The 23,103-nt window shown below is 37.8% G+C and overlaps 1 protein-coding gene across 1 annotated transcript; it reads left to right on the plus strand.

Annotated features, from left to right (window-relative positions):
- Positions 1-10,429: 10,429 nt before the first annotated feature.
- On the plus strand, positions 10,430-22,886 carry LOC125248126 (gastrula zinc finger protein XlCGF52.1-like). Its single transcript, XM_048159755.1, has 2 exons — positions 10,430-10,702; positions 21,892-22,886. The coding sequence occupies exons 1-2, from the start codon at positions 10,546-10,548 to the stop codon at positions 22,872-22,874; spliced, it is 1,140 nt and encodes a 379-aa protein (XP_048015712.1). The 5' UTR covers positions 10,430-10,545; the 3' UTR covers positions 22,875-22,886.
- The last annotated feature ends 217 nt before the right edge of the window (positions 22,887-23,103 follow it).

Consider the following 23,103-nt stretch of genomic DNA (forward strand, 5'->3'; position numbering starts at 1 on the left):
ACACAATCTCGCACACTAACAACACTCAAGTGACTTGCAGGAAGAAATCAATCTCTGATGACTCGAAAAAAAACAGCAGAAATCTCAAAATGCCCAGTCGAACGATGCAGGAAAAAACAAGTGTTCTTGATGAAACTCGCGGCTCCAGCAGCTCTCTCTCGTGCTCTCGGCCAGTCTCCAACACCGCTCTCCATCCGATGATGCATTCAACCGAACTTCTGCTACAACAACGTTTCCGGCTTCAAATGGTTATGTCAGTGTGCACAAAACTTAAACTGAATGTATACCACTGTCTTACGTTAAAACACAGGCGGAAAAATTGACATCTCCTCACACAGTGAACATGGCGTGTCTGGTCATTACGTATTTTTTACTCTCCTTCTTCCCAGATGTCTTTGCATCTCCCGCGGACATACCGGAAACAGAGCAACCCATCAAAATAAAAGTCCCTCAGTGAAAAATATCTCCATTACACTTGTATCAAGGATATATCCAGTGTCATCAGAACACAGGAAAGTAAAAGAAAAAAAGTGATTGATAAAGAAAATACAAACACATAGGAAAAAACATCAGGGTAAGATATTAATTTATTGTGGTGGTGACGTGCCCCTTCTCCGGCGTTGGTCTCACGCATCTGTGTTGCGACGTGCCCCTTCTCACACGTAAAAAGTACACGACTGTTTCCTTTGGTTGGTAATCAATGGCACGATGCAACCCTCATAGTTTTCAGTGTGGAGCAGTTGGAGCCATTGATGGCTGCCATATATGTATAAAGCCCCCATCAGTCAACGCTGGCTGTTACTTCAACAGGAAACTGTTCTTTTCAGTACAGTTCCAGGCTGTGTGTGACCACCAAGGAAAATTCTTGGATATCTGCATAGGCTTTCCTGGTTCTGTGCACGACACAATGGTCCTGAAACACAGTGCAATCTATTGCAAACAACTGTACCCACCTGAGGGTCGATGCATCCTAGGAGATGGGGGGTATCCCTGCCTGACTTCACCCATATGCATCATGAGCCCCTATCGAGAGCCTGTTGCTACCTCTGTTGAAGCTCGCTACAACAGGCATCACTCCAAGGCCAGGTGTGTTGTTGAGTGGGCTTTTGGCATGCACTATGCTCCCCTCTAGGGAGAAAAATTTTAATATTCCATATTTTAAAGCATCAATCTGATGCATTTTGAGATGCTTTTTTTGCCAACCTGGGGAGAGCTGGAGAAACTTAACTTCAGCCATGAGTCAAAAATTATTATGGCCTCCTTACTAAGTATTATGAAGGGGGATCAAGTGGGAATCTTTATTGGTGTCGATATTGATAGGCTTTACACATCTGTCAATCATCCCCACTTGCTATTTGGGGGAAGAACCTAGCGCTATGATTGGTTGAACTCTTCTTCTTTTGCTGTTGCTTGATTTGAGGACTGCGCGTGCACAGAGGCGTCACCAGGTTTTTGCGTAGTTTAGAGTGACAAATCGTACCGGCATACTTTGAAGTCAAAATGCGTATCCGCTACGCAAATTGCGTACAGGTTGGCAGGTCTGCTTATTGATAGAACGGTGGACCACTTTACCTTCTGCCTTGTCAGTCCTCTCACCTCAAAATCTACCTCCTCAAAAACGGTAGCGTTAGCTAATAATTTTCCACCGGAGCTTTAGCTAGCTGGCTAACGTTGCGTTCTCTCCTGCTGTGTTCAATGACTCAATTCATCAAGCTGTAGCTAACGTTAGCTAAGTCTATGTCAACAGAGCTCCTGGGTAACTTAATTATTGAAACCATCCAGGGCCGGATTGGGACTCATTTTCAGCCCTGGAGTTTCATGCCTTAGACCGGCCCACTTTAATTCACGACTGACTATATTAAAATAATGTAATAAAATAATGTAATTAAAACCTCAGTATATACGTCTGCAATAGTGCACTGTTCTCTACAGCCTTGTAAATAATTGTATTTTTTCAAAAATATCTTCAAATACCCATGATAGTACAAATGATAGCACAAAAAATGCTAAAATGTGATATAGAGTTATTTTTATAGTTATAATAATGATTTTATAATGTGAACCATTGATTCATTCTCTAGCCATCTAGTGGCTGTAGTTAAAAATTCATGTTATTTTCATTTTAATTTAATTAACCCTCTATGGTACGGTGTTGCCTCCAGGCAACATGGTCTATTTTAGTTTGTTTTTAATAAAATAAGGCACCAGTTGATTGATCAAAAGTATCTCAGGACAGAATAACTCAAATACTAATCAATAAGAGTGCAAAAAAGACCAAAACATGACCAACAGGGGTCCATTTTTAAGGAAAAGAGTTAGAATTATCTAAATATATTTGCATTTTCACATGATTTTGTAACGTACTTATAAGAATACTATTTCACATACTATATCTGCATATATTATGATCTGCACATTTTCTATAGCACTTTAAAGAGGTGTAAAACAAAGGTAGCACTGGCAGTTAATGAGGGTGATGATGAGGAGTTAATGAGGGGTCATACTGTGATGAGGAAGATTAAATCATAGTGACAATCTGTCAGGGAGAGAGAAAAGATGGAGATAAGGATGAAGATGGATATGATAACTTGATATAATAACATAAATATATGATGGTTTGGTAATATTTGTGTTCCACTATGGTACAATGTTGCCTGAGGGCAACAGCTGGATATAAAATGTTACTTTTTATTAAATATAAAACTTTTAATACATTAGAAACTGGATAAATTTGTTTGTTCAAGTGTCTAATTAAAGAAATTAATGTTTTCAATAAATATATTTCTTTTTTCTGCATGAAAATGCCAAATGTTTAAACTTTTCCATTGTGGTACAATGTTGCCTCGAGCAAACAAACTTATAAAAAAATAATTTATGAAAATGTTTACTGATATTGTTAAAGTGTCCAATTTTAAGCAGAAAAAACAACACAAATAATTTTTTCCTCATTGATATCATATAGTGTACCATAGAGGGTTAAGTGTTTGCTTTCCAGTAGATGGCAGTAATCGTCCACTAAACCCAGGCACATGTCTATCACTATGAATGAAATTTAGAAATGTAGATCTTTATTAAAGTGGATTTAACATAAAATTTTTGCTATTTTATATAAATGTATATACTTAAATTATTACAAATTGAGGCAAATAAATAACACAAAATACCATAAATCCTACAAAATAGCGGCTTCCTAATGATATCTCCCAAGGGTAGCATGTACAGAGTGAAAAGCAACGGTCCTAGTACTGAGCCTTGCTGTACTCCATATTGAACTTGTGATTGATATGACCTCTCTTCGTTTACTACTACAAACTGATAACGAACATTGCATTACCACAAAGTAGTCATCTATATACTGTTTAAAAAAACAAAAAAACTCAATATCCATCATGGCACCAAGTAAAGACACTATATGAAAAACATCAACATTTTCTAAACGAATCTCAGCTTGTATCACTAAAGGAGATGAGCAGTTTTATTAATATTACACAGGCTACTTCGATGGTTTAAATCACATGTTTTACAGGGTTTCCGCGGGGTCTTAAAAAGTCTAAAATTTAAAAATCAAAATTTTACGCCTTAAAAAGTCACTGTTCTAGGTCTTAAATAATTTTAAACAGGTCTTAATTTTGATGGCCATGTAGCACGACATCTAATGCTCTTGCAGCACTTTAGAATGTTTTTTTTTTTTCTCTCTCTCTGTGGTGTAGTTTTTTCTTCCGCTAGTCCAAATATAATTCGCTGTATCACAACTACAAATCAGACCAACTTGCAACAGCCAATCAGCTATCTGTTATTGGCGCGAGTTTTTCTCGGATTTCACCAAAGACGTAAAACAGATTTTACTTTTCAGCTATGGGGAAGTGCAAGTTTAGCGATACTTGGCTTGAAAAAACTGAATTCAGGTCTTGGTTAAGGCCAGTTGCTAACAACGTATTTGAAGCCTACTGCTTAGTATGCAAGAAGGCAATTAAACTGGGAACGTTGGGTGTACAGGCGCTGGAGTCTCATGCAAAAAGTGAGAAACATCTAACTGTTGTGAAAGGCCTCCAGCAAACGACAGTCATCAGCCAGTTCTGCCAAGTATCTGGTGGCTCCACACTGCCTAGGCGAGAACCACACTGCAGCTCCGCAACCCCTGTGAGCGACGGCCGTGTCGCTTTTGGATCAGAGCCAACACTAAGAGCGGAGGTGCTCTGGGTCCTCCACACCGTGACTAGACACCAGTCCTATAATGCGAATGAGGAAATTGGTGAATTGTTTCAGACAATGTTTCCGGACTCTAACATCGCTAAAACATTCAGGTGCGGGAAAGATAAAACTGCCTACATTGCACGCTTTGGACTAGCAGATTTTATCAAGAGAGACCTAATTTCGAAAGTGACGGGACCGTTCGTGCTGATGTTTGACGAAAGTCTGAATCGCACCTCCAAAAAGAAACAGCTAACAGTTAGACCTTCACGTACGTTTTTGGGAAGGCGGGCAGGTACAGTCAAGATACCTGGGATCCCAGTTCATGGGGCATGCTACAGCCAAGGACTTAATGAAGCACGTGAAAGTAAGTAAATGTTTTATTGTTTAAATGTTAATTGTTACTATTATCATTAGCTTACTTTTTCTTTTGTATTAAGTGGATTGTTATCAATTTTTCCTATTTATACTACCTGTTGAACAGTATGGTGTCCATCCTTAGCTATAACTGTGCTAGATGGCTATTTTGCAAGAAATAATTAAATTTTATTTAATTAATCTTAATTTGTATAACACCTGTGTTATGGCCAGACCTTTTTTTACTTTACCTTTTAAAGCTGTCACAATTTTTTCAGTTTGTCCTTTTGAGTACACTTATTATTTGTTGTGTGCACTTTTTTCTTTTCTATTTTTCTAGTCAGGATCATATTTTTGAGTGCAGATCTGTTACTTTTGTCATATTCATGGTTAAGCACCTGTTCTGTGTGCAATAGCTGACTTGGTATTGAAATAGGCTTTATCCACCATTATCAACAAATGTAGATACAATAGTGACTTTGCTCATTATAACCGTTACAGATTGTTGATATATTGTCATGATGTATTGTAATGATTTATCAATTAAAAATTCACTGTTTTTGTCTTTTTCACTTATTTTGTCTTAGGTGATGTCATTCTCCAACAATTTGATGCCTTGCCTGTCTGTTGGGTGCAGAAGTGAGGAGTTTCTCTCCTTCCCACAGATGCAAAAGAGGCTTGATGTCTTCTTGAGCAATTTCCTTAGAAACTACCAAGAGCTTTTTGATTTTTGCCAGAAGCTTCTGATTTATTCTTGACCATTTCATTCTTAATGGTCTTAAAAAGGTCTTAAAAAGTCTTAAATTTGACTTGGTGAAACCTGCAGAAACCCTGGTTTTAGAGCAAGTTAAAGAGCAACAAAACTATTTTTGAGTTTCTGTTCTTAACAGAGGTGGGAATGTCTGTGTGAGTTCACCCAGAACACCCTATCAACTACATACTCTAGCAACACCCCAGCAACTGCATAGCAAGAGCATAGCAACCACCCAGAATCTCCTAGCAACCACCTAGCAACACTTTAGCAATCACCCAGAACATCTATATTCTGGCCTAACTGACCAAAGTTTTTACGTTTTTTAAACAAGACTTTAACTTGCCTTTATGACAAGCCAACATAAATTTGTCTTTCAAACTTTTCAGTATAGTTATTGTTTTTCTTGATTGCTAACGCACAATTCATGAAACAATTCAACATGTTCTCACAACTATAAACACAATCTCAAAATACACCAACTTTACTACAAACCTCAAACTTCCAGGTCAAAATAAAATGTTCTAGTCAAAAACTTATTCTTGTCTGACAAAATCAAACTTTGGCATCAGATGACACACAAATGTAACAAATACACAGACTACTGCACTGCCCAGTGAACACTAGTGAGATCAATTCATATATCACTGTAACAAAAATACCTCTTACTGGGATTCAGGAATTATTTTGCAAATCAATTTCAATACAGGATATACAGTACTATAGCAGTGTATTGGTCTTCTGACACAAGACTATATCCTTAGGCAGTCATTTCTCAGTTCTGTAAAAATACAGTAGAATACACATAACAAATTGATACAAAGAGAGTTGACAATTACAACATTGAGTTTGTACAATGTGCTCTAGTTTATTGTACATAGAATAGTGAAATTTTCTTAATCTAAAGTACTGGTACTGTGTAAGTTTAAAACCCCTGTAAATTATTCATTCAGCTCTCTCTCAGATTTTGACTGGTGTGTCATCAGTTTTGCTACCAAATGTTGTCATTGTTAAACATTTTGAGAAACGTGTCTTTGTTTTCGAGAACGAATCATTTGGGAAACTGGGTCAACTGAATCACTTAGCAATCAAGAAAAGCTAAAATACATAGATTCTTACTATTTTCTGTGATCAGGATCTCCGTATCGATTTCATGTTATTGTTTCGTCGGATGACAAAAAGACCTTTATCCATGATGAAAGTGGAACGGTCGGTGAATCAGCTCGCCAAAAATTATGAAAATGAATCTCAGGCATATTCGGATGGGATTACATTTCTCAGATGACTTCTGAGTTAGCCGAGAAGCAGTAATTTTCCGATTCACACATAAATAGGGGAAAAATCGTGAACTCTTGAAGTGAACTTGGCTGGGCTGTGCATTGACTCTCAACCGGTTCGAGTCATTTGTTAATGAAGCTGACTACACATCATGCACAGTTTCTTAAAATAAGTGTTTTCTTTCCATTATTTTGCGTTATGCTGTTTGCCCTCCACAGGTCAAAGTTTGAACTAATTTTTATATGCAATATGCTAGTTCAATAGTATATAACAATTTGTTCAAACTTTGACCTGTGGAGGGCAGTAATACGCTTAGCAGTGTCTACATTGCTGGAGTTCAAATAGAGGAGAAGAAGAAGAGAGTTAGTTCAAGTTGAGCATTTCTGGTTAGAACTTAAATTTTCAATTTTTTTTTCAGAAAATGAGCGATGGTTTCACTAGATAAGACCTTTATTTCTCATCTGGGATCATGTTGAACAATTTGAAGCTGGAGTGAAACTAATTCTGACCTTCAACTGTTTGGTGCCCATTGAAGTCCACTATTTTAATATTATATACTGTTTTAATTCTAATACAAAGATTATCTGGTAAAAAATAGTTTGATTTCTATGCATTCTATGATTGTAGCCAATGGCTGTTTCTCCATATGCGTTCTTCAACGATCTTGCATCCCTGTGTTCTTGCTCTACGTCAATCATCAACCGTTGAATGCAAGTACAGGGGTGTTCTTGATATCGAGGATGCATCGAGTGCACACTTGCGCGCCGAATCCGCTTGAAGCCCCAGAAATAATTGCAACAAAACAATGGCGGAGGAAGGAAGCGCTACAAATAACTGTAAGTTTTTAACATTGTCTTAACAACAAAATCCCAAATATACATTTACATATATAATTTAGATTAGGAAATTTGGTTGTTGGCAAGTTAATTCACAAGTTTATTTATTCCTCAGAATATAACATTAAGCATTTTAATTAAACTACGCTAGCTATCATTAACTTTAATTAAATTAGCTTACCTTAAACCTGTTACAGTCACAGTCTCTTCCAGGTTGTCATTGACTGTCATGTGACCCTTTGTGTTCTGTTCCCGCCACTCATTACTCACCATGGACACTGATTACACCCTCAGCTGTTTGTCATTAGTTTGTGTATTTAAGTTCCTCTCTGTCTTCAGTCTAGCGTCTGGTATTGTTGTATGTTATGCGTGTTCCATGTATCCTGACTACTCTGTGAGATTAAACTACATTCTCGTCTTTGAACCTGCCTTCCTCGTCTTCCTTGGAGAACTACTGTAACAAAACCATGCTTATCTAACTTTTGGTTAATCTGTTTTTTAACAATAAAATCCATTTTACTATGAAGCTGTATCCGTTAGGGAGCAGTGAAGAGACGAGGGCACTTATCCAGTGGAGAGGAGCGAATGAAGCCCTCCTCACTGGAAAAAGAAACTCATCCAAGTCTGGGTGGGAGAAAGTAACACTAAGTTTATTTTGTATGCATTTTTTCCCACGTAGAAAGCGACGTTCTCATGACCTTGTGCAATGTTCCCTAAAAGTTCTCTAAAGGTGACAAAAATTCCGAACCTTTACAGAGCATTAGGGACGCTCCTAAAACGTCCTCTTCTGGTAATAAAAGCGCTGCAGTTCAAGGTTCCTTATATGAATCGTTCCATTTTGGTTATTTTATGGTCACATAAGAACGTTAAGAACATTTGGAAAGGTAACAGAACGTTCCCACACGGTCCTCTGTTGGTCATTTAATAACATTCCCGATATGACTTTACGGGGACATTCTATTTTTGTTATTTTATGGTTGTGTGAGAACGTTACAAAGAGGGCATTTGGGAAGTTAACAGAACGTCCTATAGTAATAGTCCCCTAAACATTACCAGAACGTCCTGAAAGTTCCCTGGAGGCAGGGCCACGTAATCCTAATGGGCAACATGGGCTGCAGCCCAGGGCCCCGAACACTGGGGGGCCCCCGAGACAATCCTCTTTTGTGTTTTAAAACGCATCGTCGTCACACACCCCAATCAAGAGTCAGAGGCGCAGCGTTCGTTAGCCCAAGGGCCCTGTGAAGGCTTAATACGGCACTGCCTGGAGGTCCACCAAATAACGTCCCGAAACCTTAAAAGAACTCCACATCATGACCGTCTCTGAACGTACTGGGAACGTTACTAGGCAACATCCTTAACACCAGTGGAGACGTTCTGAGAACGTTCTGGGAATGTCTTCTCTGTTCAGGGTTTTTGTTAAAGGTGCCCTAGATTCAAAAATTGAATTTATCTTGGCATAGTTGAATAACAAGAGTTCAGTACATGGAAATGACATACAGTGAGTCTCAAACTCCATTGCTTCCTCTTTCTTATATAAATCTCATTTGTTTAAAAGACCTCCAAAGAACAGGCGAATCTCAACATAACACCGACTGTTACGTAACAGTCGGGATCATTAATATGTACGCCCCCAATATTTGCATAATGCCAGCCCATGTTCCCAACATTATAAAAGGCATTACACAAGGGCAGCCAGTATTAACGTCTGGATCTGTGCACAGCTGAATCATCAGACTAGGTAAGCAAGCAAGAACAATAGTGAAAAATGGCAGATGGAGCAATAATAACTGACATGATCCATGATAGCATGATATTTTTAGTGATATTTGTCTTTCTAAATGTTTCGTTAGCATGTTGCTAATGTACTGTTAAATGTGGTTAAAGTTACCATCGTTTCTTACTGTATTCACAGAGACAAGAGCCGTCGTTATTTTCATTTTTAAACACTTGCAGTCTGTATAATTCATAAACACAACTTCATTCTTTATAAATCTCTCCAACAGTGTAGCATTAGCCGTTAGCCACGGAGCACAGCCTCAAATTCATCAGAATCAAATGTAACATCCAAATACATAATTTGCTCACATGATCGACGCATGCATACAGCATACATGACGAACATCTTGTAAAGATCCATTTGAGGGTTATATTAGCTGTGTGAACTTTGTAAATGCGCTGTAATATAGTCGACAGCTCGTGTGGCAGGGAGCACGCGATTTAAGGGGGGGCGCCGAGTGTAAATCAGTGCATTGTTAATGATGCCCCAAAATAGGCAGTTAAAAAAATTTATTTAAAAAAATCTATGTCTAATCTAAGGATTTTTAGATTTTTAGATTTTTAAAAATCTTTTAGATTTTTAATCTAAAAATCCTCTATCGAGGAAAGAGGCAGGAGGAGGAACAGCTGCCACCTGGCAGTGGTATTCAGAAATAGATGCCGTGCTCCAGCGGCAGCATTCGATTAATCCGATTAAATAGTTGCTGCTTCCTCCATGCAGAAAGAGGCAAAGCTCTACTGAGCTCATTGACCTTCTGCGCGAGCAGGCAGAGAGAGATGAGGAAAGAGAGAGGGCAGCGACGGAGAGGGCACTGCGTCTTCTTCAGAAAAACACACTCGTAAGACTGCCACTGGACTGTTCAGCATAAGTGTACATAAGAATGTGTGTTTTTACTGTAAATACAATCATCATGTTTAATGTATGACCACACTTTATTATGTTGAAATTTCATTTTACACTTTTAATAAATTGTTTTCTATCATTATAATTTAATAATTGAATGAGTAATATTTACAATAAAAATATTAAACTCTTAGCCTACTAAAAATATTAAATGTTTTGTTTACTTGCATTATGTCATATTATAGGTAACCAAGTTGATATGTTGACAAAATATACAATTAAAAAAATGACAAAATACAATAAAAAAATTACAATAAAGGTCGCCTGGCGAGACCGGTCTTCACGTTCTCGGAATTGAGAAACAGACAATGCTGCGTGTGAACAGGACTTTTATTTTGGAGTGGCTGCATGACGTCATAAGACTGCGCCGCGCTGCTGCATCTGTTGTGATTCTGCCGAAGAAAGTAAAAATCGACAGAAACGGTTAACTCTGTTAATGATTCTTCTTAAAGATGGCATTTATTAAAGAGGAGACTGAAGACATGAAGATTGATTTTATTAAAGAGGAGACTGAAGATATAAAGATAGTGTTTATTAAAGAGGAAACTGAAGACCTGAGGATCGAAGAAACATTCAGTGTGAAACATGAAGATACTGAGGAACAAACAGGTTGGTTTTATTCTCACAGCTGAACTCAGTCATTTGATCATTATTAAAACGTCCAGCTCTACAGAAATAGAGAATATACAGAAGTATAATCTTACAGATAATATTACAGAAGTAGCCAAAACAAAACAATTATTTTCTGCAACATTAAACCCAACATCTACTTCTGAATAGAGAATAATGGAAAAGATTATTTTCTTTTCATGCTCAAAAGTGCTGCACTAACATTTTAACATACCTGAACATGAATAGCAGTAATTGAACATTAAATCGAGCAATAAATAAGTCCTATTTAAAATATTTTGTACATAATCCCTATATCAATAACCATTTAACCAGTAATGAGATTTTTGAACAGGATTTCAAACCACATATGGATGTAGTTCAAAACAGATTTGTGTTGAAACACATTTCATGTGATTTTATTTATTCATTTATTTTTTTGGGGAAAAGCTGGCTTCTGCTGATGAAACTGCAAACTATTCTTCAGTAAAATTTTCTTCAATTTATTATTTTTTTTTTTTAACTCTGACACTTTATTCAACATATCTGGACTTTAACTGTTAAATTCCCCTACAGTATGAATAGCTGAACATACAGTATGTCAAAATAAAAAACACAGCATCTGCTTTTAATAATAAAAACTAAACATTTTATTATACCTTCATGTGATCTTTTTATTAACACTTTAATGTGGCTGAATTTCATTTAAAAATAGCAACATTTTGAACATTAAGCTGAGAAAATCAAGCTTTTTTTAAAGGCCATGTCTGGATCAGATTCATAGATCACGCTTCAAATCTTACGTTATACTTTGATACCTGATATATTATCTTACACCTCTTCATGGGTTCAGCATTTCATTCAGTAACATTAAAAAGCTTCATAAAAGATTATGTTGATTAATATTTGATGATTGCGTTAGTTGCATGTACTTGATCAAAGCTTTTATCGTTTGTTTCTGCTTCTCCTTCGTCTGATCTTGATTCAGAGGTTTTGTACTGATTCAGATGAGTAATAGACCCCCTACCATATATGTTTTATAACAAAGTTCGTGAGGAACGGGTTCAGATAATTAAACTAATTAGCTCAGGGGGAGAGCATTCAGATGAAATTTGGCCAATTATTGCAGAAGTGAAATAACTTATGTAAGTGAAACAGAATAAAAGTTATAGACGTTTATGAAAATGTAAAATATATATTTTAAACAAGATTTACTCTAAAACTGCAAGGAAATCAAAGCCAAAAATCTTGAAAAGTTGTGTTCCAAATTTCAGGTTGATATCTCAAAATGAGCTTTCAGTAAGATTTAGTTTGGGCGCAGTACCACACTTTTTCACTAGATGACACCCAAGCTCCATTACTGAGCACCACCATTTCCAAATATGGTTTGAGTGATCTGAAGCATACATTTCCATAATTTTCATAAAATATATGAAGTAGACATCCTATATAGAAGTAGTATGGGAAGTTTGGCAGAATTTGATATGAATTCAGCCTTTAATAAAACATAAAAACAACATGTATGTGGGTTATAGATCGCCACCAGAATCATAAATGTATTTTTTTTTTATTTTATAATTGAAAACATTTTCAGATCTTTTTTTTTCTCAAAAAATTGAATGGATGTTATTTTTTTGAACTCCTGGCATGAAAACAAACATGTCTCAACCAATCTTTAATGATTTTTCATGTTCATTGCCATTTCAAAATAAAGGTCTGAACATGCCTTATGAGTATGAAAATATGCTTGTTGCAAATTGATAAATTACTGCTCCTCTAATCCTCTGTAATTTATTTTGAAAATCATGTCGCGTTGATTCCATGTCACATTTTCATTGGCTGGTCAGTAGATGTAGGTCGTAGCAGCAAACACACTGTGAGATGATCATGGTGAATTTAAGACACTGTCAGAAAATGATCGTAGGCTATCTTTGGTCACAAGACCGGGAAAACGGCCGTCTTTGAACCTCTCTCACTGTAGTCAAGTCAAGTCACCTTTATTTATATAGCGCTTTTTACAATGCAGATTGTGTCAAAGCAGCTTTACATTGATAACTGGTACATAATTTGGCTGCACAGCAGCTCTTAAATAATAGTGTCAATGCAGGTAGATCAAAGCACTGTTGAATAAATGTCAAGAATACTGTTGAATATCAAATGTCAAGTGTCCCCAACTAAGCAAGCCAAAGGCGACAGCGGCAAGGAACCCAAACTCCATCAGGTGACATCAGGTGGCAAACAAGAGGCAGATAGTTGTTAAGATGGAGAAAAAAAAAACCTTGGGAGAAACCAGGCTTAGTCGGGGGGCCAGTTCTCCTCTGGCTAACAGTGCTTTGTTACAATCAGGTTGCTATCATAAGTCTGATAGGATCGCAACAATCAAAGTATATATTTCAGTTCCATCCAGTTGAGGATCGTATTCATCACGCCGGTATGGACGGTCTGTTGAGGAACTGTGGCACTGGCTGTCGTGTCGATGAGGCCTTCACTATGGATGATCTAGTTGACTCGATCTCTGCTGATACTTCAGGGCTGCGTTGTGGTCGTGTCATGGCACTGGTCCTTGGTCTCAGCTGGATACGGCCCAGATCCGGTTAAATACGGTAAACCTCGGGATAAACAGAAAGACTAATATTAGCGTAGATGCCATTCTTTTTCTGATGCCAGGTTAAAGAGATGCGTTTTTAGTCTAGATTTAAACTGACAGAGTGTGTCTGCATCCCGAACAATGCTAGGAAGATTGTTCCAGAGTTTAGGTGCCGAATAGGAGAAGGATCTACCACCTGCGGTTGATTTTGATATTCTAGGTATTATCAGCTGGCCTGAATTCTGAGATCGCAATAAACGTGAAGGACTATAATGTATTAAGAGCTCGCTCAGGTACTGGGGAGCTTAACCATTTAGTGCTTTGTAAGTAATTAGCAAGATTTTAAAATCTATACGATGTTTAACAGGAAGCCAATGCAGTGATAACAGAACTGGGCTAATATGGTCATACTTCCTAGTTCTAGTAAGAATTCTAGCTGCTGCATTTTGTACGAGCTGTAGTTTATTTATTAAGCGGGAGGAACAACCACCCAGTAGAGCGTTACAGTAGTCTAGCCTTGAGGTCATAAACGCATGAACTAACTGTTCTGCATTTTTCTTTGAGAGCATATGTCGTAGTTTAGATATATTTTTAAGATGGAAGAATGCAGTTTTACAGATGCTAGTAACATGACCTTCAAATGAAAGATTGGTATCAAAGAGCACACCCAGGTTCCTAACTGACGACGAAGACTTAACAGAGCAGCCATCAAGTGTTAGACAGTATTCTAGATTATTGAGTGAAGAAGTTTTCGGTCCAAAAATTAGAATCTCTGTTTTTTCTGAATTTAGTAGTAGGAAATGACTGGTCATCCAGTTTTTTATATCAGCTATACATTCTGTTAATTTAGCAAATTGGTGAGTTTCGTCAGGGCGTGAAGAAATATAGAGCTGAGTATCATCAGTGTAACAGTGAAAACTAACGCCATGCTTCCTAATGATATCTCCCAAGGGTAGCATGTACAGAGTGAAAAGCAACGGTCCTAGTACTGAGCCTTGCGGTACTCCATATTTAACTTGTGATTGATATGACATCTCATCGTTTACTACTACAAACTGATAACGGTCAGATAAGTATGATTTGAACCATGCCAATGCAATTCCACTAATGCCAACATAATTTTCGAGTCCGTTTAGAAGAATATTGTGATCAATAGTGTCAAATGCAGCACTAAGATCCAGTAACACTAATAGAGAGATACAACCACGATCTGATGATAAGAGCAAATCATTAGTAATTCTAATGAGAGCAGTCTCAGTACTATGGTACGGTCTAAATCCTGACTGGAAATCCTCACTGATACTATTTCTTTCTAAAAAGGAACATAGTTGTGATGAAACTACCTTTTCTAGTATTTTTGACAGAAAAGTGAGATTTGAGATCGGCCTGTAATTGACTAATTCTCTAGGATCAAGTTGTGGTTTTTTAATAAGAGGTTTAATAACAGCCAGCTTAAAGGTTTTTGGTACGTATCCTAGTGATAAAGATGAATTAACAATATTAAGAAGAGGATCTATGACCTCTGGAAGCATCTCTTTCAATAGCTTAGTCGGTATAGAGTCTAACATACATGTGGATGATTTTGATGATTTAACAAGTTTAGACAATTCTTCCTCTCCTAAAGGAGTAAATGAATTGAATTTTTCTTCAGGGACATTACAATGCACTGTCTGACACAAGACTGTAGTAGACGGTTGCATGGTTATAATTTTTTCCCTAATATTATCAATCTTGCAAGTAAAGAAGTTCATAAAGTCCATACTGCTGTGCTCTTTGGAAACATCAGAAGTTGAAGCTTTATTTCTTGTCAGTTTAGCCACTGTATCAAATAAATACCTAGGGTTGTGTTTATTTTCTTCTAAAAGTTTTGAAAAATAGGCAGATCTAGCAGTTTTTAAGGCCTTTCTGTACTCAGTCACTTTCTCTCTCCACAAAATGCGAAATACTTCTAGTTTTGTTGTCTTCCAGCTACGCTCCATTTTTCTAACTGCTGTTTTTAGGGCCCGAGTCTGCTCATTGTACCATGGTGTTGGATTAATTTCCTTAATCTTTTTTAAACGCAAAGGAGCAACTGAGTCTAATGTGCTGGAAAAGAGAGAGTCAATAGTTTCTGTTGCAATATCGAGCTCTTCTAAGCTGTCTGGTATGCTAAGGCGATGAAACTGATCAGGAAGATTATTTATAAAGCGATATTTAGTGGTAGAAGTGATGGTTCTACCATATTTATGGCAGGGAGGCAGTTTAGCCGCTTTCACTAAATGTAATATACACGAGACTAGATAATGATCTGAGATGTCGTCACTCTGCTGCAGAATTTCAACAGCATCAATATCGATTCCATGTGACAATATTAAATCTAAAGTATGATTACGACAATGAGTGGGTCCTGACACATGTTGTCTAACACCAATAGAGTTTAGAATGTCTGTAAATGCCAATCCCAATGAGTCTTTTTTATTATCTACATGGATATTAAAATCACCAACAACAAGGACTTTATCTGCAGCTAGTACTAATTCTGATAGAAAATCGGCAAATTCTTTAATAAAGTCTGTATTGTGCCCTGGTGGCCTGTATACAGTAGCCAGCACAAATGTCAACTTACATAATGTTACGTAAAGCACCATCACTTCGAAGGAATTATATTTGAAAGACTTCTGGCTGATACTGTAAATATTACTATAAATTATGGCAACACCTCCCCCTTTTCCTTTCTGTCGAGGATTGTGTCGATAATCATAACCTTGAGGGCTAGACTCATTTAAAGTAGTGTAATCGTCCGGTTTTAGCCAGGTTTCTGTCAAACACAGCACATCTAGATTATTGTATGCGATAATATCGTTTACAATAAGTACAATAAGAGGAAAGTGATCTAATATTTAACAACCCAAGCTTTATCATTTGTTTATCATTATTATCTCTATTTTTTATTTGTTGAACATCAATTCAATTTTTACTATTAAATGGGTTTGGAAGTTTTTTGTTTTTATTAATTCGGGGTACAGACACAGTCTCTATTTGATAATATCTAGGTGCAAGAGTTTCTATGTGTTGGGATTTATCTGACTTCTGTAACGTGAGGCAGCTAGCAGACGGTCGGTTTAGCCAGTCTGTCTGCTTCCTGTCCTGGGCCCCAGTTTGTCATGTTTCAGCTCTAAGACTATGTGCCATATTACTAGACAGAAGAGCAGCACCATCCCGAGACGGATGAATACCATCTCTTTTCAACAGGTCAGGTCTGCCCCAAAAACTTTTCCAATTGTCTATGAAACCTATATTATTCTGCGGACACCACTTAGACAGCCAGCCATTGAGTGATGATAATCTGCTAACTATCTCATCACTCCGACGAACAGGAAGGGGACCAGAGCAAATTACTTCTCCTGACATTGTATTTGCGAGTTCACACACCTCTTTAATGTTAATTTTAGTGATCTCCGACTGGCGAAGTCGAACATCATTTGTGCCGACGTGGATAATGATTTTAGAATATTTACGATTAGCATTAGCCAGCACTTTTAAATTTGCTTTGATGTCAGGTGCTCTGGCCCCCGGCAAACATGTGACTATGGTGGCTGGTGTCTCTATTTTCACGTTCCGTGTAATAGAATCGCCAATGACTAGGGCACTTTCAACAGGATTCTCAGTGGGTGCGTCACTGAGTGGGGAGAACCTGTTTGATGTTCTTAATGGAACGGAAGAGTGGTGTTTTCTGCAACTAGGCCGCCTCACCGTTACCCAAGTGCCCTGCTGCACGGGCTCTACAGCCGGAACCGAACAATGTACAGAGTTCACTAAGCTAGTCGCATCCAAAGCAGTATCTGAAGCCCCTGCATTCTTACTATCCTCGATTAATGTTTGGATGCGTGTCTCTAATTCTGAGATTCTCTCTGTCAGCCTGACTATTTCCCTACATTTATGACATGTAAATCCCTCGTCGCTGACAGAGAGAGCTACACTGAACATGTGACAAACTGAACACGAGATGACAGTGGGAAAGGATGACATGACTCACCGTGTTTGTAGACTGATCTGAGTTACCACAGCTGTTTGATGAACGTGTTGAAAAGGAGCGCGCAAGACTGATGACAAGTTAACAAGCAAGATGCAAACGCGTTGTAATAGCGATTTAGATTCAAAGATTACAGGCTAGCGACGTCAGATTAATGTGGTAGGCAATAATAATAATATAAGCAACAATGAATAAAAGTAAGAGATTCAATAAAAGTAAGAGAAAACAAAGCTATACGGAGACGCAAACACCAGCCGCGAGGCAGAGGCAGCGAGGGAGACAGGAGCAAATCAACGACATAAGACCACCGATTCAGAGCCACGATCACAGAAATCGCCACGATTGTTTCACGATGGCAATCTTTTGTCTGGGACAGCCAAGAATCATGCAGTGAGTCCCGGGCTATAGGCAATATCATCTTAAAAAAGAGAATGAATAACAAAATATTTACAATCACGTATTGTAACCTTAATTAAGATTAGTGTTAATTCAATTTACATTTGTGTTTAATTGAATTTAATTTGTTGTAATTAGTAGTGACTTCATGGCCACGCCCTAGCAACCAATTACAGCACCCTAGCAACCGAGTGCCGAGTTTTGCCACTGCAAGCACCATTCACATTTTCTTCAGGAAATGTACATTCTAGTTATTCTTCTATCCGCATAATTTATTGTCTGTGTTTATGATATTTCTAGCATATTCTTTTACTCTCAGTCTGATGCTCAGTGAATCTCCTTCACTCTCTGAGTCTGCCTCAGTTTCATCTTGAAGTGAAGTACAATACATTTAATTTCATATTATAAAGCATAAATCTATACAATGTGTTCCAAATTATAACCCAAATGACATATCAGTTGGATTTCAGTAAAATAAAAATTATTTCCAGTCTCAGACAGCTTTGTTCAATAGTTTGCCAGGTCTTCTTTGGTAAATGGAAAACCTAGCCTACTTGAAAAAGTTGTTCTGCGTTATTAAGCATGTCATAGTTCTTGTGCAGTATGGAGGTATTAGTGGTTAGGAGGAATTAGTGGATCTTTAGCGGAGCGATAACGGAACATTTTTATGGAAATCCCATCAAAGGGAGAGGAGGAGGTCAAGAGGGGCACGGGTATCTCAGCCGATGAGGGCAGAGGGACAGTGACTGTAGCACCAATTCTCAAACTTGAGAATTTCACAGAACTCAAAAATGGACTGAAAAAAAATTATTGGCACCTTGACAAAATTGTAAGAAATAATTTTCAAGTGTGTGATGCTCCTGTAATTTGTATTTAGACACCTGTGGCAATATAGTAATCACACGTGCAACCAGTTAAAATGGAGAAAAGTTGACTAAACCTTTTGTGTTGTTTCTCTCACTGAGGATGAAGTGAAGAAAAAAAAAAAGAAAAAAATTGTGGAAAAACATGGACAATCTCAAGGCTACAAGTCCATCTCCAGAGATCTTAAAGACCCCCTGTGGTGAAAATCAAGTTTTTAATGTTGTTTATATGTCTATGTAGTGTTTTTTTTAATATGCTTTAAGTCAAACCATGTGTAAATTCATAAGTCAGCACCATTGCTGAGTATTTTATGTTTGAAACTGCAGTAAACCAAAAGCCCGCGGTTTGAAATCGCTGGTGTTTGTGATGTCACAGACTACCTTGAAACCAAACACAACAACGTGCCTGCAGGGTTTAGCATATCATTAACTATGACCGCTCTGAAGCAGGAAAGTCTCGAGAGAAGCCAGGTTATCAAAGTTAAAATTGTGTAGATTTATCAATATAATGAGTCTATTACAATGTTATGATGAACTATAAGCCTTTCTCCACTGACGTTCTGAGCTGTTCAAAGCGTTTGTAAGGATACTGATTGTTAGAAGGCAGCTGTCTGACTCTCGAACAGGAACATGGTTTGTGTAACATTAGCAACACATTATTAGCTGTTTGATAACATAGTCAAGCAAAAGGCTAATCATATTAATTAATGACAGAACCGTCGCAAGGGCTGTGCCAAGTGTGCGAGCACATAGCGGCTCGCGCCAAAGTAAAGTACAGCTGAAGTAAAGCCAATAAAGTTAATGTTTTTGTCCTTCAAAATAGTTTAATATAAAACATAGCTAAAACAATATTGCTCTGAGCATGTGACCGTGATTCATGTGCATATGTCAGTCAGTGTGGACTCGCATGCCAAGTTCTGAGAGAGCTTTATTCAGTCCATTATAAATTCTGATTTTGGCCGCCTCTGGAATGGATCAAACCATAGATATTAGCCTACCTGATGAGTTCAAGTAAACACGCTGGAAATCCGTGCTCATTCAAGGATGTGCATTTGTTTCATGTACGGAGAAGGCACAAACAACAAATTGCTCGTCAGTCGTCACTACAGCAACAGTAGCCTATACTCACCGAGGTGCCGTGAGCGAGTGGAGGCGGGGCTAATTTGCATATTCATTGATCTGTGTATATTAAATGAGGCAAGGGTATAGAGTTACAGTCAAGCTATTTTAAGGTATGAAGAAATTTTCACTTGAATTTTTTTAAAATGTCATTTTAGTGATCAAAGATGAGTTTTAAGGTAAAATAATTTACTACAGGGGGACTTTAGGCCCAATCCCAATTCTATTTTATACCCCTTCCCCTTACCCCTTCCCCTTGCCCCTTGAAACAGAGTGTCAAGGGGTAGGGCTGAAAATATTCCCCTAAGAAATGGGACACCACTACTAGACCGTTACACGTCATCATAAGTCGTCGCTAGCTCCTACGTCATAGATGCGCCGATGTTTATCACACAGTTCTAAAAAGATGCCATCCATAGCAGTAGTGATCTCTGTTGCTTGGGCGACAGCTATTTTTACTATTAGTGCACATATCTCACAGTAATCAGGCACAAGCAACATAAACGTTTAACAGATGACTCACTCCCAAAGTTGTTTTGCTGTGTATTTCGATTTCAAGAAACGCTTCTCGTTTTCTGCACGAAAACGTATGAGCCTGCGTGTTTCCTCAGGAGTCCCTACATACAATGCTGATGAATAAGCACGCAAACTGAATCCACTTTTTGCTTATATCATGTAACGTACACGTATTTATGGACGTAACCACAACAAAACAATACATTAATCAGGCATGCGGCAAAAAGACAAGTTAGCTGCCACCGGATTTGAATGTTGTCAAATCAACGTGGGTTTCAATAAAATATAAAAAAATATGTTGTGGAACTATCATAAAGTAAAAAACATTAGCGAACTTTTTTCATAGCGATTTTAACAAATCTTTTTTCGGAGAACATAACCGTATACATGAACACAAGATTAAAGGCAACATAAAACAAGTGATTATTTATTACTAAAATACTGTTTACCGTAAGAAAATACTTACATTTATGGGTCTCTCTGCTCGCTCAGTCGGCCATGTTGGAAATTTATCATACCCCTTCGTCTGAAGTGTGGTCCCGAAAAATCTTCATTTGAAGGGCTACCTGGCCCTTCCCCCTAACCCTTCCCCTCCAACCAAATGAGAATTGGGACACCCCTACCCCTTCACGTGAACGCGCGAAACAGAGGGGAAGGGGAAAGGGGTAGAATTGGGATTGGGCCTTAATGTTCCTGTTTCCACTGTGCGCAATATCATCAGGAGATTTACAGCCCATGGCACTGTAGCTAACCTCCCTGGACATGGACGGAAAAATTAATGGACAATTACAACAAAGGATTGTTACCCACTGCTGACACGGGCATAAAAAAGTCTCCACCAGAGGTCGTGGGTATTCCAGCAGGACAATGACCTGAAACGCACTTCAAAAAGCACTCAGAAATAGTTACAAACAACTTACACTACAATGTAATGTAGTGAGTGTACAGCTTGTGGGAGGGAAAGGGGATTGCACAGATAAACGAGGAGAAACGTTTGGTCAAGGCGTGTCCTGTGCTCTTTCTCTGAGATCTTCTCTCCAGGGGCTGTTTTATTGCAGGGTGTTTGATCTCAGCTTTTGTTTTAGCAGGAAAATCAAGTCTTACAGTTTTTTTGTTTTTATTTAAAACATTAGAGCATATTTCTGTAGTATTTAATTCATTTTCCTAAAACTGTGTAATTATTAAGGGCCAGTCACAGTAGACTCACTCAACACTGTTACTTCTGACATGATTTTCCTCCTTTCAAAACCAAAGGATTTCTTAAAACTGTAATAAAAAAAAATAAATAAATAAAAAAACACTAAACTATATCAAGGAAAATTACTTTCCAGAATGGCTAACATGGTTTTAAGCTTGACTTAAGCAAAAACTGATTTATAGTTATTGATAAAGTATTGATAAAATGTAGAAGTTATTCATAAATAAATAAGTTGGTGTCAAAATATGTCAATAATTGTGAAACATCAACATATTTATTAGTTCTCACTACAGAAACAAGGTGATGTGTCTATAATGTTTTAAATATAATAATTGTTTCAGGGACATATAATATATAAAAGGCATCAAAGCTATCAGAATATTGGGTAGCAGTTGTCTACTTCAGTACATGAAGGTTCACTTGTATGTCCTTTCACTTCATAATCCTCATTTTGAATTACTTGAATATACTCAAAATTAACTATTTTTGTAATTTCAGAGCTGACGGAAGTGAAGGAGGAGTGTGAAGAACAGAGTGAAGTGGAGGAGGAACATCATGACAAACCTGGAGAAAAACCTTTGAATCGCTCAATGACTAAAAATACATTTTTAAAGAAAAGAGACAAGAAATCTACAACCTGCACTCAGTGTGGAAAGAGTTTATCAACCAAACAACATCTTGAGGTTCACATGAGGATCCACACAGGAGAGAAGCCGTTCACATGTCATCAGTGTGGGAAGAGCTTCAAACAAAAAGGACATCTTAAGGAACACATGAGAGTTCACAGTGGAGAGAAGCCACACATATGTGATCAATGTGGGAAGAGTTTCACAACCAAACAAAGTCTTGAGACTCACAGTGCAGTTCATACCGGAGAGAAGCAGTTTGCATGTAATGAATGCGGCAAAACATTTCTATGGGCATCAAACCTGAAGAAACATCTGACAGTTCATACAAAGGAGAAGCCACATTCATGTTCTGTGTGTGGAAAGAGTTTTTCACAGCTGTATAGTTTACAAGAACATGAGAGAATTCATACTGGTGTGAGAGAGTACATGTGCTTTCAATGTGAGAAGACTTTTACTACAGCAAACAGTTTAAAACAGCACCAGAGAATTCACACTGGAGAAAAACCTTACAAGTGTTCACACTGTGACAAGAGATTCAGTCAGTCAACACATCTGAAAACACATGAGAGGATCCACACTGGAGAAAAACCTCACAAGTGTTCATACTGTGAAAAGAGATTCAGTGTGTCATCAGATATGAAAACACATGAGATGATCCACACTGGAGAAAAACCTTACAAGTGTTCATACTGTGACAAGAGATTCAGTCTCTCATCATATGTGAAAACGCATGAGAGGATCCACACTGGAGAAAAACCTTACAAGTGTTTACACTGTGACAAGAGATTCAATAAGTCATCATCTCTGAAAAGACATGAGAGTATCCACAACAGAGAAGCCACATATGTGTGATCAGTGTGGAAAGAGTTTCACTATTAAAAGTAACCTGAAGATACACATGAAGATCCATGCAGTGGAGAAACCACATCACCACAGTCTGAAATCACGATAAGTAGTTCATCTTTATGTGCTGAGAAACAAAGTAGTGTCCTTACAGCCACAATAAGCGGCAGGACAGTTTGGTGGTTGCTTAGTGTCTGCTTGGAAAATCTGAATCTTCTCCTGAAACTACAACAGAATG

Source organism: Megalobrama amblycephala, linkage group LG16, assembly GCF_018812025.1.
Source record: "Megalobrama amblycephala isolate DHTTF-2021 linkage group LG16, ASM1881202v1, whole genome shotgun sequence".
Lineage (NCBI taxonomy): Eukaryota > Metazoa > Chordata > Actinopteri > Cypriniformes > Xenocyprididae > Megalobrama > Megalobrama amblycephala.

Coding starts and splice junctions, on each gene's coding strand:
- LOC125248126 (XM_048159755.1), top strand. CDS start 10,546: ATGGCATTTATTAAAGAGGAGACTGAAGACATGAAGATTGATTTTATT. Junction 10,703..21,891: donor AGATACTGAGGAACAAACAG/GTTGGTTTTATT, acceptor TTGTAATTTCAG/AGCTGACGGAAGTGAAGGAG.